The 22707-nt window shown below is 46.9% G+C and overlaps 1 protein-coding gene across 2 annotated transcripts; it reads right to left on the reverse strand.

Moving 5' to 3' along the window:
- Positions 1-461: 461 nt before the first annotated feature.
- zdhhc22 (zinc finger DHHC-type palmitoyltransferase 22) lies at positions 462-20953 on the reverse strand. 2 transcript variants are annotated; one of them, XM_072242814.1, is made up of 2 exons: positions 20885-20953; positions 462-2371 (listed from the first exon to the last, which is right to left on the reverse strand). In XM_072242814.1, exon 2 carries the CDS (start codon positions 2353-2355, stop codon positions 1576-1578), a length of 780 nt encoding a protein of 259 aa, XP_072098915.1. In that variant the 5' UTR covers positions 2356-2371; positions 20885-20953; the 3' UTR covers positions 462-1575. The 2 variants fall into 2 exon arrangements, with proteins under 2 accessions (XP_072098915.1, XP_072098992.1); XM_072242891.1 differs by lacking the exon at positions 20885-20953 and adding an exon at positions 20705-20744.
- Positions 20954-22707: the final 1754 nt, after the last annotated feature.

Genomic DNA, 22707 nt, shown 5'->3' on the forward strand with positions numbered 1-22707 from the left:
TGCAGCATTCCCATTCTTCAGCTATCTTATGGTTGCTTCCACAGAATTGGAAAGTCATTGTTGTTTGACAAGTCATCATCTAACTTTATAAATGTCTATCAGGACATCCCTCAGCCTCCTTCACTCCAGGTAAGACAGCCCAGCCTGTCGAATCTCTCCCCATGTCTAAAGTCCTCCATTTCAAGCATCATCCTAGTGACTTTCTACTCTCTCCTGTGAAACCACTCCTTTCCTATCATGACCAGAACTGCACACAGTGTAGCTCAGGCATAATCCTGGTGAATCTCCAGTGAAACCACTTCCTTGCCCTGGTGACCAGATGCATACAGTGCATTTCAGATATCATCCTAGTGAATCTCCAGTGAAACCACTTCCTTCCTTTCATGTCTGGAACTGCAGACAGTGTAGTCTATCCAGTGTTTTGTACAGTTACAACTTTACATGCAAACTTTTAGACTCTGTACCCTAATTTATGAAGGCGAGCATGTCATATGCCTTCTTTACCATCCTATCTACCCGTGCAATGCTTTCAGTGAGCTATGGGCAGATCAAGGAAGGAACTTTAAAAAGGCTGAGCATGGTAAGATTAAATGCTTTTTATTACTGACAGGTCTAGCCAGGAGGCGATCAAAGAGAGGAAATCTCTCAAGTAGCAGCCATTTTGGTTGCTTCACGGTGATCTGGGCTTTGAGAAGGATGCAGACAGGATTAGAAGGTATATAGACAGGCTAAGGTAAAGTGCAAGGAAGTGTCAGATTGAATGTAATGTGGAAAAATGTAAGTTCATCCATTTTGGTAGAAAAACTATAAATTCAAACATCAGGGAGACTGAAAAGAGTTGCTGTTCAGAGGGGTGCAGGTACCCTGTGCAACAAACAGTCTGCTGGAGAAATGAGCAGATCAGTCAGCATCTGTGATGGGAATGGGACGGTTGATGTTTCAGGACTGAGAGTGTAGAGGGGAGATGGTCAGTGTAAAGAGAGAGGGTGGGTGAGAGTGAGACAGGAGCCTGAGTCATTGGTGGATTGAGGAGTGGTGTAGATAGTGAAGGATAACTCCCAGACTAGTGGCGCGGTAGACAGTGAAGTATGTTAGGCACAAGGGATAAGTTAGTTGAGCATTTCATTGCTAATTTTAATTAGTTTGGTACAATTTAAGTAGTATTTAAACATTTAAATTAGTAGGGCACCACTGTAGTGTAGCATCTTCTGCAAGGAATTTGTACATTTTCCTGTGACTGCTTGGGTTTTCTCCGAATGCTCTGGTTTCCCCCCACAGTCCAAAGATATTCCAGTTAGTAGGTTAATTAGTCATTGTAAATTGTCTGGCTAGGGTTAAGTAGGTGAGTTTTTGGGTGGTGCAGCTCTTTGCGATGGAAGAGCTCGAATGGCAGGAAACATGAGAAATTCTGAATATTGATATACAGTACATGTGATGTATAAATCCAAATCATTGGGCTTAGGAAACTGGGGGATCATTGGGAATTCTGCACAGTGGGTTTGAGGAAGCAGGAAGATTATCGGGAATTCTGCACAGTGGGTTTGGGGAAGCAGGAAGATTGATGGGAATTCAGTTCTATTTATCCTTTGGATCCACATGTACTGTTGGAATTGGGAAGAAGAATCCCAGTAACCAACGCTTCCCGAATACGTCCTGGAGGTTAACCCCCCATGGAGTGCAGCGAACTGCAGGCAACCCCTTCTTCAGGTGGTACCAGGTCCGGCCCCGGGCTACCAGCAGGATCTGCTGGCAGCAGAAGCCAGCGCAGGTGAGTCCGATGCCCAGCCAGATGTAGAGCATGAGGACGAGGAATAGCTGAAAAGATGGGATCATACTGAAGAAGAAGTGAAAGAAGGAGAGAGGGAGGAGGGTGAGGAAGGTGAGGGGATTCTCGAAGGAGAGATGGTATTCGATGCTCAGGTAGGCCACACCTACCACCAGGGAGTAGAGGCAAACAATGGAGGTGTACCAGCCGAACATGAGGAAGTAGCGCATGTTCCTGTTGCCTATGCAATTGGCGGTGAAGAAGCAGTGATGGTCTCGCTTCAGGATGACCTTACTGCAGAGTTTACAGAAGTGACTGCCTGGCTGCAGCGTGGGGCTGCTCTCACTCGACACTCTGCTGCCCCGCAGGCTCTCCGAAGGGTACCACAGAATCAGGAAGTAGTTGCCCAGGACGTTCACTGACACGTAGAGGAAAAAGGTAAAATGGAAGCCGCAGTGGGACCAGGGTCGGCGGAAGTCATCAGCGAAGATGGTGGGAATGAAGACAAAGCTCTGAAGGATGAGGGTGGTAATGGAGACGGCAAGGAAGTAGGAAGGCGCAATGGTGTTCAAAATCTTCAGCTTCAGCATCCTAGACCATTCCTCCCTACAGAGAGAACACAGTTCATTTGCAACTCCTCCTGTTGTGGAGCAGGGTTTACAGAACCTTAGACAAAGAGTCATAGAACAGTACAACACAGAAACAGGCCCTTTGCCCCATCAAACTGTTATTCTGCTTAGCCCCATTGACCTGCCCCTGGATAAACCTCCATACCCCTACCTATCCAAACTTCTCTTAAATGTTGAAATCAAATCTGCATTCACCACTTCTGTTGAGAGCTCGCTCCACATTCTTGACCCCCTCTGAGTGACAAGTTTTCCTTCATGTTCCCCTTAAATATTTCAGCTTTCATGCTAAACCCATGACTTCTTTCTTGTTCTAGTCTCAGACAACCTCAGTTGAAAAAGCCTGTTTGCATTTATCCTCTCTATACCCCTCATAATTTTGTATACCTCCACCAAATCTCCTCTCTTTCATCTATGTTCTTGGGACTAAAGTCCTAACCTATTTGGTCCTCAAGTCCCGGCAACATTGTTGTAAATTTTCTCTGTACTCTGGTGCTGAGGGACAAGGTCCTAAAGTGACTACCGCTCCCTTCTGATGCAGGAGACCCTGACATTAATTATGGCTTTGGGAAATGCAGGAATTATCAGGCATTCTGCACACTAGTTTCGTGAAGCACCGGAAAGGTTCTGTCAAAATCCTTGTAAATTTTCTCTGTACTCCTTTAATCATATTGACATCTTTCCTGTGGGTACTTTTCCTAGTCTTCACTAGTTGGAGTATGTGACGTGGCCCCAGAATGTTCCACGATCCCAGTCAGAAACTTAACGTCCTTCCAAACCGCAGGAAACACAGATACGCAGATGCAAGGGTCAGCATCCGATTAACAGACAGGAACTGGTGAAGAACCACAGGTGCTCAGTTTTGTGGTAACTGTCTCTTCTGAAGACATGGTTAGAGCAGCATTGTTAACTAGCAGTCAGTGCATCACTTCTGAGTGCCGGTGATTACCGAATGGAGTTCAATTCCTGCAGGGTTGGTAAGAACATTGTACATTGTCCCCATGACCAGATGGGTTTCAAGGATCAAGGAAGCATCAACTTTGTTTGCCGTATACATTTACATGTATTAGGAACTTGCCGCGGTGTGGTCACACATGCAACAAAAACAACATTCAACGGAATGAGAAAAGGCAATAAAAGGAAGCATCAAACTAAAAATTGTGCATAAAAAGTCGCCAAGAATAGTGGGAAACTGGAAGATCGGGAAAACTTTAAAAAGCAACAAAGTACCACAAAGCGAGCAATAAAGAAAGGGAAGCTAGATTATAAAAATAAACTGGCACAAAATATAAAAACAGATAGTAAAAGTTCTGGGGAAGGTGGGACCTGTACAGATTGGATGGGTTGCACCTGAACTCGAGGGGGAGCAATATCCTTGTAGGTAGGTTTGCTAGCAGGGTTCGGGAGGGTTTAAACTAATTTGTAAGGGGGATGGGACCCGGAGTGATAGAGCAGTGAAAGAAGTGCGTGGAGTAAAACCAGATCTAACATATAGAGAGGCTTTGAGGAAAGAGAAGCAGAATAAACGGTGTAAAGGTAGTAAGATAGAAGGGCTAAACTGTGTGTACCTCAATGCAAGAAGCATCAGGAACAAAGGTGATGAACTGAGAGCTTGGATACATACATGGAATTATGATGTCGTGGCCATTACAGAGACTTGGCTGGCACCAGGACAGGAATGGATTCTCAATATTCCTGGATTTCACTGCTTTAAAAGGGATAGAGAGGGGGGGAAAAAGGGGAGGAGGGGTGGCATTACTGGTCAGGGATACTATTACAGCTACAGAAAGGGTGGGTAATGCAGCAGGATCCTCTTTTGAGTCACTATGGGTGGAAGTCAGGAACAGGAAGGGAGCAGTTACTCTATTGGGGGTATTCTATAGGCCCCCTGGTAGCAGCAGAGATACAGAGGAGCAGATTGGGAGGCAGATTTTGGAAAGGCGCAAAAATAACAGGGTTGTTATCATGGGTGACTTTAACTTCCCTAATATTGATTGGCACCTGATTAGTTCCAAGGGTTTAGATGGGGCAGAGTTTGTTAAGTGTGTCCAGGACGGATTCCTGTCACAGTATGTGGACAGGCCGACCGGGGGAATGCCACACTAGATCTAGTACTAGGTAATGAACTGGGTCAGGTCACAGATCTCTCAGTGGGTGAGCATCTGGGGGACAGCGACCACCGCTCCCTGGCCTTTAGCATTATCATGGAAAAGGATAGAATCAGAGAGCACAGGAAAATTTTTAATTGGGGAAAGGCAAATTATGAGGCTACAAGGCTAGAACTTGCGGGTGTGAATTGGGATGATGTTTTTGCAGGGAAATGTACTATGGACATGTGGTCGATGTTTAGAGATCTCTTGCGGGACGTTAGGGATAAATTTGTCCTGGTGAGGAAGATAAAGAATGGTAGGGTGAAGGAACCATGGGTGACAAGTGAGGTGGAAAATCTAGTTAGGTGGAAGAAGGCAGCATACATGAGGTTTAGGAAGCAAGGATCAGATGGGTCTATTGAGGAATATAGGGAAGCAAGAAAGGAGCTTAAGAAGGGGCTGAGAAGAACAAGAAGGGGGCATGAGAAGGCCTTGGCAAGTAGGGTAAAGAAAAACTCCAAGGCATTCTTCAATTATGTGAAGAAAAAAGGGATGACAGGAGTGAAGGTAGGACCAATTAGAGATAAAGGTGGGAAGATGTGCCTGGAGGCTGTGGAAGTGAGCGAGGTCCTCAATGAATACTTCTCTTCGGTATTCACCAATGAGAGGGAACTTGATGATGGTGAGGACAATATGAGTCAGGTTGATGTTCTGGAGCATGTTGATATTAAGGGAGAGGAGGTGTTGGAGTTGTTAAAATACATTAGGACAGATAAGTCCCTGGGGCCTGACGGAATATTTCCCAGGCTGCTCCACGAGGCGAGAGAAGAGATTGCTGACCCTCTGGCTAGGATCTTTATGTCCTCGTTGTCCACGGGAATGGTACCAGAGGATTGGAGGGAGGCGAATGTTGTCCCCTTGTTCAAAAAAAGGTAGTGGGGATAGTCCGGGTAATTATAGACCAGTGAGCCTTACGTCTGTGGTGGAAAAGCTGTTGGAAAAGATTCTTAGAGATAGGATCTATAGGCATTTAGAGAATCATGGTCTGATCAGGGACAGTCAGCATGGCTTTGTGAAGGGCAGATCGTGTCTAACAAGCCTGATAGAGTTCTTTGAGGAGGTGACCAGGCATATAGATGAGGGTAGTGCAGTGGATGTGATCTATATGGATTTTAGTAAGACATTTGACAAGGATCCACACGGTAGGCTTATCCAGAAAGTTAGAAGGCATGGGATCCAGGGAAATTTGGCCAGGTGGATTCAGAATTGGCTTGCCTGCAGAAGGCGGAGGGTGGTGGTGGAGGGAGTACATTCAGATTGGAGGATTGTGACTAGTGGTGTCCCACAAGGATCTGTTCTGGGACCTCTACTTTTCGTTATTTTTATTAACGACCTGGATGTGGGGGGTAGAAGGGTGGGTTGGCAAGTTTGCAGATGACACAAAGGTTGGTGGTGGTGTAGATAGTGTAGAGGATTGTCAAAGATTGCAGAGAGACATTGATAGGATGCAGAAGTGGGCTGAGAGGTGGCAGATGGAGTTCAACCCGGAGAAGTGTAAGGCGGTACACTTTGGAAAGACAAACTCCAAGGCAGAGTACAAAGTAAATGGCAGGATACTTGGTAGTGTGGAGGAGCAGAGGGATCTCGGGGTACATGTCCACAGATCCCTGAAAGTTGCCACACAGGTGAATAGGGTAGTTAAGAAAGCTTATGGGGTGTTAGCTTTCATAAGTCGAGGGATAGAGTTTAAGAGTCGCGATGTAATGATGCAGCTCTATAAAACTCTGGTTAGGCCACACTTGGAGTATTGTGTCCAGTTCTGGTCACCTCACTATAGGAAGGATGTGGAAGCATTGGAAAGGGTACAGAGGAGATTTACCAGAACGCTGCCTGGTTTAGAAAGTATGCACTATGATCAGAGATTAAGGGAGCTAGGGCTTTACTCTTTGGAGAGAAGGAGGATGACCGGAGACATGATAGAGGTGTACTAGATAATAAGAGGAATAGATAGAGTGGATAGCCAGCGCCTCTTCCCCAGGGCACCACTGCTCAATACAAGAGGACATGGCTTTAAGGTAAGGGGTGGGAAGTTCAAGGGGGATATTAGAGGAAGGTTTTTTACTCAGAGAGGGGTTGGTGCATGGAATGCACTGCCTGAGTTAGTGGTGGAGGCAGATACACTAGTGAAGTTTAAGAGACTACTAGACAGGTATATGGAGAAATTTAAGGTGGGGGCTTATATGGGAGGCAGGGTTTGAGGATCGGCACAACATTGTGGGCCGAAGGGCCTGTACTGTGCTGTACTATTCTATGTTCTATGTTCTAATTATATAAAGTGGAAAAGAATGGAGAAAGTGAACATAGGTCCCTTGGAGGACGAGAAGGGGGAATTGATTTTGGGTAATGAGGAAATGACAGTCTTTGGATGACTATTTTGTGTCTGTCTTCATAGTGGAGGACACATCTAACATCCTAAAGAGAAATGCTATGAATGCAATGGGAGGTGAAGATCTCGATATAATAACTGTCACTAAAAAGATAGTGCTGAGTTAACTTATGGGCCTAAAGATAGCTCTGTCCCCTGGTCCTGATGGAATGCATCCCAGGGTACTGAAAGAAATGACATAAGTTATAGTAGAGGTTTTGGTGATAATTTACCAAAATTCTCTGGTCTCTGGGCAGGTCCCAGCAGATCGGAAGATGGCGAATGTCATGCCGCTGTTCATAAAAGAATGTAGGCAAAAAAAAAAAACAAGTAACTATAAGCCAGTTAGTTTAACATTTGTAGTTGGGAAAATGCTTGAAGCTATCATTAAAGAAGAAATAGCAAGGCATCTGGAAAGAAGTGGATCCATCTGGCAGAGGCAGCATGGATTCAGCAAAGGCAGGTCCTGTTTGGCAAACTTACTGAAGTTCTTTGAGGATATAATGAGCACAGTGGGAGGGGAAAAGCTGGATGTTATTTATTTGGATTTCCAGAAGACGTTCGATAAGGTGCCGCCAGAAAGACTTATCCATAAGATAAGGATGCATAGAGTTGGGGGTGATGTACCAATAGCTGGTTAACCAATAGAAAACAGAGAGTTGGGATACAACTGTTTCCACTGTGCATGTACCATATTTATGAGGTTGCAGTTGGGCTGAGTGTCGTTGAGTAGCGAGGGATTGGGATTCTGGTGACAATCTATGGAGAATTAGGGCCAGTGCCTGTGATGCTGCCCCAGTTATTTTCCATTGTGCATGTGCCTTACTGTATCTGTGCACATGACAATAAACTCTGCCAGGCGTGGGGAAGGGACAGAAAGCTGCAGTTAAAGCCACAACCAGATCAGCCAAGACACTAAACAACAGATTAGGCTTGAGGATCCAATCAGCTAACCCCACTCCTCTCCACGTTAAAAGAAACACACAAAATGCTGGATGAACTCAGCAGGTCAGGCAGCATCTAAGGAAATTTTAAAGAGTCAAGGTTGGTGTTGAGATCCTTCATTTGGACTGGAAAGGAAGGGACAGAAGACAGAATAAGAATTTTGGAGCATCACAATCTGTCTACTGGAGATCAGCCAAGATAATGGGGGGATAGCAGTGAAGAAGTGTCTCACTGAACTCCCATGGAAAGCAGGAGGAAAGCCTCTTCAGGATAGACATCCCTCTAAGGCAGGGGTTCCCAAACTGGAGTTCACAGACTCCCGATTAATAGTTAGAGTGCATGGCATAAAAAAGGTTGTGAACTCCTGGTCTAAGGGATTTCCGTCCAGAGATGTTATCTGACCTGCTGGGTTCATCCAGCATTTTGTGTGTGTTGCTCTGGCTTTTCAGCATCTGCAGAAACCCTTGTCTCCTGTCTGGGTTTTCCGATTGGCTAACCCAACTCCCATCCAGGTTTTCTTTTTAACTTTATTTACCCGTCAGAAACAGTCATTTTCAGATCGTCAGTGTCATGAAATATCCAAGGAACTGCTGCACCAGCTTGTGTCCTCCTGTGTGGCCTCTGTCAGGAGGCCGGAGGCAATGTGTCCTCCTGTGTTGCCTCTGTCAGGAGGCCGGAGGCCGGAGGAAATGTAGAAGCTCTGGACGACACTACAACTGATGAGGGAGGAGTAAGAACACCGAGAGGTGAAGTGGGGGCAGCTACTACATAACCAAGCTGGCCAGAAGATTCTGCCCCCAGGGCTCGTGTGTGGAGTTGACCAAAATATCCTGTATCCAGGGCTCAGGGCTGGTCAGAATACCCTGTCCCCTGGGGTTGGATGTAGAGCTGACCTGAATCTCTAGTCTCCAGGGGTTGGGTATGGAGCTCACCAAAATCCCCCACCCCGGGGTCATGTGTGGAGCTGGCCAGAGCCTTCCATCCCATAGGGGTCATGTGAGTAACTGGCTAGAATATCCCATCCCCTGGTGTCGGGTGTGGACCTGACTAGTATCTCACGTCCCCAGCGATCAGGTGTGGTGCTGGCCAGAGTCTGCAGTCCACCACAGGTCCGATGTGAAGCTGACGAGAATCTCCCATCCCCAGGGGTCTGATGTGAAGCTGACGAGAATCTCCCATTCCCCGGGGGTCTGATGTGGAGCTGACTAGAATCTCCCATCCGCAGGGGTCTGATATGAAGCTGATGAGAATCTCCCATCCCCAGGGATCTGATGTGAAGCTGACTAGAATCTCCCATCCCCAGGGGTCTGATGTGAAGCTGACTAGAACCTCCCATCCCCAGGGGTCTGATGTCGAGCTGATGAGAATCTCCCATCCCCAGGAGTCTGATGTGGAGCTGACTAGAATCTCCTGTCCCCAGTGACTGGGTGTGGAGCTGGCCACAATCTTCCATCTGCCAAGGAGCTGGCCCCCATCCCCAGAGGTCTGGTGTGGAGCTGACTAGAATGTCCCATGCCCCTGGGGAGGGGAAATTCTGGTCAGCTACACAAGCAAACCCTGGGGGATAGCGGATTCTCACATAACCACACCAGTCCCTGGTGGGGGGTGGGGGGGGGCAGGAGATTCTGGTCAGCTACATACCCGACGCCTGGGGAAGGGAGATTCGGGCCATTCAGCTCCACACCAGACCCCTGGGGATGAGAGTTTCTGGCCAGCTCCTTAGCTGACCCCTGGGGATAGGAGATTTGGGCCAGCACCACACCTGACTCCTGGTGGCCAGAATCTCCCATCCCCCAGGGGTCAGGTAAGGAGTTAGACAGAAGGTCCTGTGTGTGGAGTTGGCCAGAATTTCTTATTCCCAGGTGTTCGGTGTGGAGCTGGCCAGAATCTCCTGTCCCCCAGGGATCTGGCATGGAGAAGTCCAGAATGTCCCCTCCCCCAGGGGTCGAGTGTGGAGCAGACCAGAAACTCCTGTCCCCAGGGGTCAATCTGAAGCTGTCTACAATCTGCCATCCCCAGGTGTCAGGTGTGGAGCTGCACAGGATCTTTCATTCCCCCAAGTGTCGGGTGTGGAGTTGGACAGAATCTTCCGTCCCCAGGGGTTATGTTTGGAGGAGGCCAGAATCTCCCATCCCCAGGATCTGGTGTGCGGATGGTCAGAATCTCCCATCCCCAGGATCCGGTGTGCGGATAGCCAGAATCTCCCATTCTCAGGATCCGGTGTGCGGATGGCCAAAATCTCCCATCCCCAGGATCCGGTGTGCACATGGCCAGAATCTCCCATCCCCAGGATCCGGTGTGCACATGGCCAGAATTTCTCATCTCCAGGATCCGGTGTGCACATGGCCGGAATCTCCCATCCCCAGGATCCGGTGTGCAGTTGGCCAAAATCTCAGAATCCAAATCCGAATCCGGTTTATTATCACCGGCGTATGACGTGAAATTTGTTAACTTAGCAGCAGCAGTTCAATGCAATACATAATATAGAAGAGAAAAGAAATAATAATAATAATAATAATAATAAATAAATAAGTAAATCAATTATGGTATACGTATATTGAATAGATTTAAAAAATGCAAAAAACAGAAATACTGTATATTAAAAAAAGTGAGGAAGCATCCAAGAGTTCAATGTCCATTTAGGAATCGGATGGCAGAGGGGAAGAAGCTGTTCCTGAATCACTCAGTGTGTGCTTTCAGGTTTCTGTACCTCCTACCTGATGGTAACAGTGAGAAAAGGGCATGCCCTGGGTGCTGGAGGTCCTTAATAATGGACGCCGCCTTTCTGAGACACCACTCCTTGAAGATGTCCTGGGTACTTTGTAGGCTAATACGCAAGATGGAGCCGACTAGATTTATGACCCCCTGCAGCTTCTTTCGGTCCTTTGCGGTAGCCCCTCCACACCAGACAGTGATGCAGCCTGTCAGAATGCTCTCCATCGTATATCAATAGAAGTTTTTGAATGTATTTGCTGACATACCAAAGTTCTTCAAACTCCTAATAAAGTATAGCCACTGTCTTGCCTTAGAAACCTAGAATAGAAACATAGAAAACATACAGCACAATATAGGCCCATTGGCCCACAAAGCTGTGCCGAACATGTCCCCACCTTAGAACTACCTAGGCTTACCCATAGCCCTCTATTTTTCTAAGCTCCATGTAGCCATCCAGGAGTCTCTTAAAAGACCCTATCGTTTCCGCCTCCACCACCACAGCCGGCAGCCCATTCCACACACTCACCACTCTCTGTGTTAAAAACTTACCCCTGACATCTCCTCTGTACCTACTTCCAAGCACCTTAAAACTATGCCCTCTCGTGCTAGCCATTTCAGCCCTGGGGAAAAGCCTCTGACTATCCACACGATCAATGCCTCTCATCATCTTATACACCTCTATCAGGTCACCTCTCATCCTCCGTCACTCCAAGGAGAAAAGGCCAAGTTCACTCAACCCATTCTCATAAGGCATGCTCTCCAATCCAGGCAACATCCTTGCAAATCTCCTCTGCACCCTTTCTATAGCTTCCACATCCTTCCTGTAGTGAGGCGACCAGAATTGAGCACAGTACTCCAAGTGGGGTCTGACCAGGGTCCTATATAGCTGCAACATTACCTCTCAGCTCTTAAACTCAATCCCATGATTGATGAAGGCCAATGCACCATATTCCTTCTTAACCACAGAGTCAACCTGCATCGTAGCTTTGAGTATCCTATGGACTTGGACCCCAAGATCCCTCTGATCCTCCACACTGCCAAGAATCTTGCAACACTGTATGTCTGACAGAGTGATCAGCAGCACTGGGGCTCCACAGGGGACTGTCTTGTCTCCCTTTCTCTTCACCATTTACACCTCGGACTTTAACTACTGCACAGTCTTGTCATCTTCAGAAGTTTTCTGATGACTCTGTAATAGTTGGATGCATCAGCAAGGGAGATGAGGCTGAGTACAGGGCTATGGTAGGAAACTTTGTCACATGGTGTGAGCAGAATTATCTGCAGCTTAATGTGAAAAAGACTAAGGAGCTGGTGGTAGACCTGAGGAGGGCTAAGGTACCGGTGACCCCTGTTTCCATCCAGGGGGTCAGTGTGGACATGGTGGAGGATTACAAATACCTGGGGATACGAATTGACAATAAACTGGACTGGTCAAAGAACACTGAGGCTGTCTACAGGAAGGGTCAGAGCCGTCTCTATTTCCTGAGGAGACTGAGGTCCTTTAACATCTGTCGGACAATGCTGAGGATGTTCTACGAGTCTGTGGTGGCCAGTGCGATCATGTTTGCTGTTGTGTGCTGGGGCAGCAGGCTGAGGGTGGCAGACACCAACAGAATCAACAAACTCATTCGTAAGGCCAGTGATGTTGTGGGGACGGAACTGGACTCTCTGACGGTGGTGTCTGAAAAGTGGATGCTGTCCAAGTTGCATGCCATCTTGGACAATGTCTCCCATCCACTACATAATGTACTGGGTGGGCACAGGAGTACATTCAGCCAGAGACTCATTGCACCGAGATGCAACACAGAGCGTCATAGGAAGTCATTCCTGCCTGTGGCCATGAAACTTTATAACTCCTCCCTTGGAGGGTCAGACACCCTGAGCCAATAGGCTGGTCCTGGATTTATTTCCTGGCATAATTTACATATTACTATTTAATTATTTATGGTTTTATTACTATTTAATTATTTATGGTGCAACTGTAACGAAAACCAATTTCCCCCGGGATCAATAAAGTATGACTATGACTATGACTATAAGACTTCTTTATAACTACATCGATATGTTGGGACCAGGTTAGATCCTCAGAGATCTTGACACCCAGGAACTTGAAGCTGCTCACTCTCTCCACTTCTGATCCCTCTACAAGGATTGGTGTGTGTTCCTTCGTCTTACCCTTCCTGAAGTCCACAGTCAGCTCTTTCGTCTTACTGACGTTGAGTGCCAGGTTGTTGCTGTGGCACCATTCCACTAGTTGGCATATCTCACTCCTGTACGCCCTCTTGTTACCACCTGAGATTCTACCAACAATGGTTGTGTCAACAGCAAAGTTATAGATGGTATTTGAGCTATGCCTAGCCACACAGTTATGTGTGGAGGTGGCCCGAATCTCCCATCCCCAGGGGTCAGGTGTGTAGCTGACCAGAATCTCCCGTCCCCAGAGGCTGGGTGTGGAGTGGGTCTGAATCTCCTGTACCCCAGGGGTTGAGAGTGGAGTCCTTAACCTGAGTAAGCAAGTAAGTCATGAGAGGACATGAAATCACAGTGAAACTTAAAAGCAGATAGACTACTTATCACTCTCTAAAGACAGGTGAATCCCACTAATGGCTGGGATCTGTATATAATCTGGGAGAGTCAATGATCACCCATTGAATGCTACCTCTCTGACAAGATGCCAGAATCTTCCATCACCACTCTGGTTTAAAGTTCAAAGTCCCAAGTTTGTGGTCATACCTCTGTATCAGGGAGGAATCACCATGAATATGCAAGCACAGGGAGTTGTCCTGATGTCCTCAGATTTGGCCCTGGTTACGTTTCATGAGCAAAAGATTAAAGGCTTATAAGGAACTGGTCACCACCCTTCATGTGCTGGGGCCTGGCAGAAATATTTAAAACATCGCTGTCTACGGGTGAAGTGCCGGAGGATTGGAGAGTGGCTCATGTTGTTCCGTTGTTTAAAAAAGGATCGAAAAGTAATCCGGGAAATTATAAATGCAAACAACAGGAATTCTGCAGATGCTGGAAATTCAAGCAACACACATAAAAGTTGCTCGTGAACGCAGCAGGCCAGGCAGCATCTCTAGAAAGAGGTGCAGTTAGTCCTTCAGTTAGTCCTGATGAAGGGTCTCGGCCTTAAACGTCGACTGCACCTCTTCCTAGAGATGCTGCCTGGCCTGCTGCGTTCACCAGCAACTTTTATGTGTGTTTCGGGAAATTATAGGCCGGTGAGTTTAACGTCAGTAGTAGGTAAGTTATTGGAGGGAGTACTAAGAGACAGAATCTACAAGCATTTGGATAGACAGGGGCTTATTAGGGAGAGTCAACATGGCTTTGTGCGTGGTAGGTCATGTTTGACCAATCTGTTGGAGTTTTTCGAGGAGGTTACTAGGAAAGTGGATGAAGGGAAGGCAGTGGATATTGTCTACATGGACTTCAGTAAGGCCTTTGACAAGGTCCCGCATGGGAGGTTAGTTAGGAAAATTCAGTCGCTAGGTATACATGGAGAGGTGGTAAATTGGATTAGACATTGGCTCGATGGAAGAAGCCAGAGAGTGGTGGTAGAGAATTGCTTCTCTGAGTGGAGGCCTGTGACTAGTGGTGTGCCACAGGGATCAGTGCTGGGTCCATTGTTATTTGTCATCTATATCAATGATCTGGATGATAATGTGGTAAATTGGATCAGCAAGTTTGCTGATGATACAAAGATTGGAGGTGTAGTAGACAGTGAGGAAGGTTTTCAGAGCCTGCAGAGGGACTTGGACCAGCTGGAAAAATGGGCTGAATAATGGCAGATGGAGTTTAATACAGACAAGTGTGAGGTATTGCACATTGGAAGGACAAACCAACGTAGAACATACAGGGTTAATGGTAAGGCACTGAGGAGTGCAGTGGAACAGAGGGATCTGGGAATACAGATACAAAATTCCCTAAAAGTGTCGTCACAGGTAGATAGGGTCATAAAGAGAGCTTTTGGTACATTGGCCTTTATTAATCAAAGTATTGAGTATAAGAGCTGGAATGTTATGATGAGGTTGTATAAGGCATTGGTGAGGCCGAATCTGGAGTATTGTCTTCAGTTTTGGTCACCAAATTACAGGAAGGATATAAATAAGGTTGAAAGAGTGCAGAGAAGGTTTACAAGGATGTTGCCGGGATTTGAGAAACTCAGTTACAGAGAAAGGTTGAATAGGTTAGGACTTTATTCCCTGGAGCGTAGAAGACTGAGGGGAGATTTGATAAAGGTATATAAAATTATGATGGGTATAGATAGAGTGAATGCAAGCAGGCTTTTTCCACTGAGGCAAGGGGAGAAAAAAACCAGAGGACATGGGTTAAGGGTGAGGGGGGAAAAGTTTAAAGGGAACATTAGTGGGGGCTTCTTCACACAGAGAGTGGTGGGAGTATGGAATGAGCTGCCAGATAAGGTGGTAAATGCGGGTTCTTTTTTAACATTTAAGAATAAATTGGACAGATACATGGATGGGAGGTGTATGGAGGGATATGGTCTGTGTGCAGGTCAGCGGGACTAGGCAGAAAATGGTTCGGCACAGCCAAGAAGGGCCAAAAGGCCTGTTTCTGTGCTGTAGTTTCTATGGTTTCTATGGTTTCTATGTGCTGTTGTCCAGTATGTCTCATCCCACTCTTTAAGAAAGGAGGAAGGCTGCAGAAAGGAAATTATAGACCAGTTAGCCTGACCTCAGTGGTTGGGAAGATTTTGGAGTCAATTGTTAAGGAAGAGGTTATGGAGTACTTGGTGACACAGGTCAAGATGGGACAAAGTCAGTATGGTTTCCTTAAGGGAAAATCTTGCCTGATGAACCTGTTGAAAATCCAAAAATCTGAGATGCAAAAGGATTTGAGAGTCCTTGTGCAGAACACACTAAAGGTTAACTTGCAGGTAGAGTTAGTGGTGTGGAAGGCAAATGCCATGTTAGCATTAATTTCAAGAGGTCTAGAATACAAGAGCAAAGATGTGACACTGAGGCTTTATAAGGCACTGGTGAGGCCTCACCTTGAGTATTGTGAACAGTTTTGGGTTCCTCATCTCAGAAAAAGATGTGCTGGCATTGGAGAGGGTCCAGAGGAAGTTCACAAGGATGATTCTGGGATTGAAAGGGTTATCATATGAGGAACATTTGATAGCTCCAGGTCTGTACTCACTGGAATTTCGAAGGATGAAGGCTGGATCTCATTGAAATCTTTTGAATTTTGAAATGCCTGGGCAGAGTAGATGTGGAAAGGACATTTCCCATGGTGGGAGAGTCCAGGACAAGAGGGTACAGCCTCAGGATAGAGGGACGTCCATTTAAAACAGAGATGCAGAGAAATTTCTTTAGCCAGGGGCTGGTGAATTTGTTACCACAGGCAGCTGTTGGGTGTATTTAAGGCGGAACTTGATAGGTTCTCAATTGGACACGGCAAAAAAGCTACACAGGAATGGCTCAACAACAACAAAGTTAATGTCCTGGAGTGGCCAAGTCAGAGTCCAGACTTTAATCCAATTGAGAATTTGTGGCTGGACCTGGAAAGGGCTGTTCACTCACAATCCCCATGTAATCTGACAGAGCTTGGGTTTTGTAAAGAAGAATGGGGAAAAATTGCAGTGCCCAGATGTGCAAGGCTGATAGAGACCTATCCACACAGACTCAAGGCTGTAATTGCTGCCAAAGGTGCATCTACTAAATACTGACGTGAAGGGAATGAATACTTATGCAATCAATTATTTTGTATTTTACATTTGCAATTAATTTAGATCACTTTGTAGAGATCTGTTTTCACTTTGCCGTGAGTCTTTTTCTGTTGATCAGTGTCAAAAAAGCCAAATTAAATCCACTGTGCTTCAATGTTGTAAAATAATAAAACATGAAAACTAGCAGGGGAGGAGGTGTGAATAATTTTTACTGGTACTGTACATGTGGGTGAGAGTGACACACTGATGGACTGGAGGTATATGTGGGTCAGACCATAAGATACAGGAGCAGAATTAAGCCATTTGTCTCATCGAGTCTGCTCTGCCATTCAATTATGGCTGATCCTGTTTCCCCTCCTCAGCTCCACTCCTCGGCCTTCTCTCTGTAAACTTTCATGCCATGTATAATCAAGAACCTATCAATATCTGCCTAAAATACACCCAACGACCTGTCCTCCACAACTGCCTATGGTAACAAATTCCAGAAATTCACCACCATCTGGCTAAAGAAATTTCTCCACATCTCCGTTTTAAATGGATGCCCCTCTAACTCAAGGCTGTGCCCTCTTGTCCTAGACTCCCCTACACTGGAAAACATCATTTCCACATCTACTCTGTCTAGGCCATTCAACACTTGAAAGGTTTCAATGAGAACCCCCTCATTCTTCTAAATTCCAGCGAGTACAGACTCAGAGCCATCAAATGTTTTTCATATGACAACCCTCCCATTCCAGGAATGATCCCTGTGAACCTCCTCTGAACTCTTTCCAATGTCAGCACATCTTTTCTAAGATGATGAGTTCAAAAGGTTCTTGATTGAACGTGGAATCAAAGGTTACGGGGAGAAGGCTGGGAACTGGGGTTGAGGAGGAGAAGAAAAAAGGATCAGCCATGATTGAATGGTGGAGCAGACTCGATGGGCCAGACTTATGGTCAAATTTCCGGGTGATCTCAATCATAATGTGATCACTGCCTCCTAAGGATTCTTTTACATTAAGCTCCCTAATCAACTCCAGAACTCTGGATCATTACATAACACACAATGCAGTGATAGCTGATCCCCTATTAGGCTCAATGAAACGCTGCTCTTAAAAGCCATTTTGTAGGATTCAAAAAACTCACTCCCTTGAGGTCCATTACCAACCTGATTTACCCAGTCAATCTGCATGTTGAAATCGCCCATGACTATCATTACCTTGCCATTTTGACATGCCTTTTCTATTTCCTGTTCACATCACGGCTCCTGTTGGGAGGATTGTATATAACTGCTTTCTGGCTACTTTTACTCTTGCACTTTCTTAATTCAAGTCAGAAGAATTCAATGTCAGAGCACACTGGAAGTACGTGTGGGTCACAGCGACACACTGATGAGCTAGCAGTATGTGTGGGCCAAAGCACACTGATGGGCTGGGGGTAAGTGTGGGTCAGAGTGACACACTGATGGGCTGGAGACGAAGGGGTCAGAGTGACACACTGACGGACTGGAGACGTGTGGGTCAGAGTGACACACGGACGGACTGGAGACGTGGGGGTCACAGTGACACACGGATGGACTGGAGACGTGGGGGTCACAGTGACATACTGACGGGCTGGAGACGAGAGGGTCACAGTGACACACTGACGGACTGGAGACGTGCGGGTCACAGTGACACACTGATGGACTGGAGACGTGGGGGTCACTGTGACACACTGATGGGCTGGGGGTACACGTGGGCTGTAGATAATCATGGGTCAGATCAGTACACCGATGGTCTGGAGGTATGTGTGGCTCAGAGCTTTTAAGAAAAGTAGCTTTCCTCCTCTGAAGCAAATGGGATTGTTTGTGTCAACATGTGGTCATTTTTACTGATGAAGAGTTTTGACCTGTATATCAACTGTCTATTCCCTTCATAGATGGTGCCTGATTTGCTGTGTTCCTCCACTATTTTTTTGTGTTCCTCTAGATTTTCAGCATCTGCAGAATCTCTGCTTTTATCACACTGAGACTAGTTACTGTTGCCTTGTAAATTTAGCATGTGGGGATTGTTGGTTGTTGGTTGGTTACACGGGAATGGACATGTTTAGTCCATCAGACATAGGAACACAACTAGGCCATTTGGCACTTCAAATCTGCTCTGCCTTTACACCATGGGTAATTTCTTATCCTCTCAACCCCATTCTCCTGCATTCTCCACGTAATCTTTGACACACTGACTGATCCAGGACATATCAACTGTGCCTTTCACTGTACCCAGTGACTTGGCCTCCTTGGCTGTCTGCGGTAAATAGTGAACAGGATTAACAACAATGACCCTGGTTAACAGTGGCCATTGGCATTAATAAAACTGGATGTTGTTGCTTGAGCAAATATTCCTGAGAATAATTAACAGTGAACCTCGTGGTGAGTGCAAGAACTGCAAATGGCATGTCTGATATCCATTCAGGAGAGGGGCCTGAGATCCAGACTGGAGAGGGGTCTGAGATTAAGGCAGGACAAGGGTCTGAGATCCAGACAGGACAAGGGTTTGAGATTAATGCAGAACAACGGTCTGAGATTAATGCAGGACAAGAGTCTGAGATCCAGGCAGGACAAGGGTCTGAGATCCAGACAAGAAAAGGGTCTGATATCCAGACAGGACAAGGATCTGACATCCAGGCAAGAAAAGGGTCTGAGATCCAGACAGGACAATGGTCTGAAATCTAGACAGGACAAGGGTCTGAGATTAAGGCAGTACAAGGGTTTGAGATCCAGGCAGGACAAGGGTTTGAGATCTAGACAGGGCAAGGGTTTGAGATCCAGGCAGGACAAGGATTTGAGATCTAGACAGGGCAAGGGTTTGAGATCCAGGCAGGACAAGGGTCTGAGATCTAGACTGGAGAAGGGTCTGAGAATAAGGCAGGGCAAGGGTCTGATATCCAGGCAGGACAAGGGTCTGTGTTCAAAGGCAGGACAAGGGCCTGACATTCAGTCAGGACAAGGATCTGCAATCCAGACAGGACAAGGGTCTGAGATTAAGGCAGTACAAGGGTCTGAGATCCAGGAAGGACGAGCTTCTGAGATCCAGGCAGGACAAGGGTCTGAGATCCAGGCAGGACAAGGGTCTGAGATCCAGGCAGGACAAGGGTCTGAGATCCAGGCAGGACAAGGGTCTGAGATCCAGACAAGAAACGGGTCTGACATCCAGACAGGACAAGGGTCTGACATCCAGACAGGACAAGGGTCTGACATCCAGACAGGAGAAGGGCCTGAGATCAAGGCAGGAGGAGGGTCCGAGATCCAGACTTGAGAGGGGTCTGACATCCAGACAGGACAAGGGTCTGACATCCAGACAGGACAAGGATCTGAGATCCAGACAGGACCAGGGTCTGAGATCCAGGCAGGACTAGGGTCCGCAATGTTTCTTTTTCCTTCTTCTATCCTTAGTCTATTGTTCTTTTGAAGGACATTGATGTTTTCATTATAATTTTACACTTTTCCTCTATCATATTCCCTGTGTTTGACCCTCCTTACATTTTGATTCTCTCACTGCTTCTCTCAAGGTATTTCCCTCTCTCTCTCTCTCTCTCTCTCTATTCGTGTTTAAATATTTCCCCTCTCTCTGCCTCATTTTCTCCGACCCTTTCTCTGTCTTACCCCGCTCTTTGTCCCTCTCTGTCTTACCCCTCTCTGTCTCTGTCTACCCGTCCAATTTGCCATCTCCTGCGTCTTCGTTCCGTCTCTTATTCTCATTCTCCCTTTCTCCTTGTCTCTATCTCCCCCTCTCTGTCGCCATCTCCCACTCCCTGTATCTGTCTCCCCATCTCCCTGTTTCTCCACCACCCTCTCTGCCTCTGTCTCCACTCTCTCTGTCTCCCTTCCCATATCTCTGTCTCCATCTCCCCCCTCTCTCTGTCTCCATCTCCTGCTCCCTTTATCTGTCTCCCCCTCCCTGTCTCTCTCTTCCCCACTCTCTGTCTCCTTTCTGTTTCTGTCTCCACTTCTCTGTTTCCATCTCCCCCTCTCTGTATCTGTTTCAGCCCTCTGTCTGTCCTGTCTCTGTCTGCCCCCACTCTGTATCTGTCTCTCACTCTCACCATCTCCCGAGCTCTCCCTCCGCCTTTATGCTTGTCCCTTTCTTTTCCTCAGTATTTTGATGTGTATCCCTTTTTCTTCCTTTATGTAGACCCGTCTCTGCCTGCCCGTTCCTTTCTCCCTTCCCCCACTCTCTCTCGCTGCGTATCTGTGTGTTTCCCCCACCATCCTCCCTTCTATGTCTCCCTCACCTCCTCTTTCTCTTTCACTGTTAGTTGTACTCTTTTGATTTCACTGCTCTGTCTCTCTCCCTCCTCTCTCTCTCTACCTCCCTTCCCCCCCCCCGCTCCCTTCTCCCTCTCTTTCTCTCCCTCCCCTCTCTCTCTCTCCCCTCCCTCTGTCTCTCCCCCTCCCCTCCCCCTCCCCTCTCCCCTCTCCCCCTCTCTCCTGTGTAGTACCTGGTGCTTGCATGTACAGACTACAGCCAGCCTTTGCTCCGTCCACAGCCTCCATTGTTCTCTCCCCTCTCTCTTCACCATGCTGAATAACAGCGGACGATGCCCTGCGCAGTCTGACTGATGGCACTGGTGTTAATGCCAGCTCTCTGGCTGCTGTTGTCAGTTTATATTGATCATTACCTGCTTCTGCAATGTCCTCGGAGAACTGTCTGTTCCGTCCCCTTGCGATGATGCTGCAGTGGTGATCCCCCGCTGTGCACTGCCGCAGCTGCAGCTCTGCCGGCACAGACTGCAGCTTCTCTGTACAGACCATTACCAATTCAGCCCCTTCCTGCCCACCCCACCTCACCAAACATCTGCACCTTCATCGCAGCAGGCATCACACTACGTAGGAGGGGAGGTTGCTCAACCCATCACAACCTGTGCTGTTTCTTCAGCAAATCTCTCCAGTTCCTTGTGTACAGCGATCTTCCCGCCCTTTCATTACTTATCCAATTTCCTTTGAAAATTCTTGACGTCATTCACTATGCCAGAAGTTCTTCAGTCTCCAGTTGGATTTACCCCTCTGACTCCACTGTGTGTTCAGTGAATTACCACCACCTCTCCACTGGCTGTTCAGTGAATTACCACCACGTCTCCACTGGCTGTTCAGTGAATTACCACCATGTCTCCACTGTGTGTTCGGTGAATTACCACCACGTCTCCACTGGCTGTTCAGTGGATCACCACCACGTCTCCACTGGCTTTTATACTTTATACTTTATTGTCACCAAACAATTGGTACTAGAACGTACAATCATCACAGTGATATTTGATTTTGTGCTTCACACTCCCTGGATTACAAATATTAAATACTAAAAATTAGTAAGTATTAAAAATTTAAATTATAACTCATAAATAGAAAATAGAAAAATGGGAAGTAAGGTAGTGCAAAAAAACCGAGAGGCAGGTCCGGATATTTGGAGACTACGGCCCAGACCCGGGTCAGGATTCATTCAGCAGTCTTATCACAGTTGGAAAGAAGCTGTTCCCAAATCTGGCTGTACGAGTCTTCAAGCTCCTGAGCCTTCTCCCAGAGGGAAGAGGGACAAAAAGTGAGTTGGCTGGGTGAGTCGTGTCCTTGATTATCCTGGCAGCACTGCTCCGACAGCGTGCGGTGTAAAGTGAGTCCACGGATGGAAGATTGGTTTGTGTGATGTGCTGCGCTGTACTCACGATCTTCTGCAGCTTCTTTTGGTCTTAGACAGGACAACTTCCATACCAGGTTGTGATGCACCCTAGAAGAATGCTTTCTACGGTGCATCTATAAAAATTAGTGAGGGTTTTAGGGGACAGGCCAAATTTCTTTAGTTTTCTCAGGAAGTAAAGGCACTGGTGGGCCTTCTTGGCAGTGGACTCTGCTTGGTTGGACCAAGTCAGGTCATTTGTGATATTGACCCCGAGGAACTTAAAGCTTTTGACCTGTTCCACTTGCGCACCAGCAATGTAAATTGGGTCGTGCGGTCTGCTACTCCTTCTGAAGTCAACAACCAATTCCTTCGTCTTGCTGACATTGAGGTATAGGTTATTGTCTTCGCACCATGCCACCAGGTTCTTACTTTCCTCTCTGTACTCAAACTCATCATTACCCGAGATATGGCCTACAATTGTTGTGTCATCAGCAAACTTAATATATTGAGTTTGATGGAAGCTTGGCTACACAATCATGGGTGTACAGTGAGTACAGCAGGGGGCTGAGTACACAGCCTTGTGGGGCACCGGTGCTCAGAGTGATTGTAGAGGAGAGCTTGTCCCCTATTTTTACAGCCTGGGTCCTGTCTGTGAGGAAGTTGAAGATCCAGCTGCAGATCTGAGTGCTAAGGCCTAGGTTCTGGAGCTTAGGAATCAGCTTATTTGGAATGATGGTATTAAAGGCAGAGCTGTAGTCAATGAAAGGGAGCCTTACATATGCGTCTTTATTCTCCAGGTGTTCTAAGGAGGAATGTAGGGCCAGAGAGATGGCA

This window comes from Mobula birostris, chromosome 1 (genome assembly GCF_030028105.1).
Source record: "Mobula birostris isolate sMobBir1 chromosome 1, sMobBir1.hap1, whole genome shotgun sequence".
NCBI lineage: Eukaryota > Metazoa > Chordata > Chondrichthyes > Myliobatiformes > Myliobatidae > Mobula > Mobula birostris.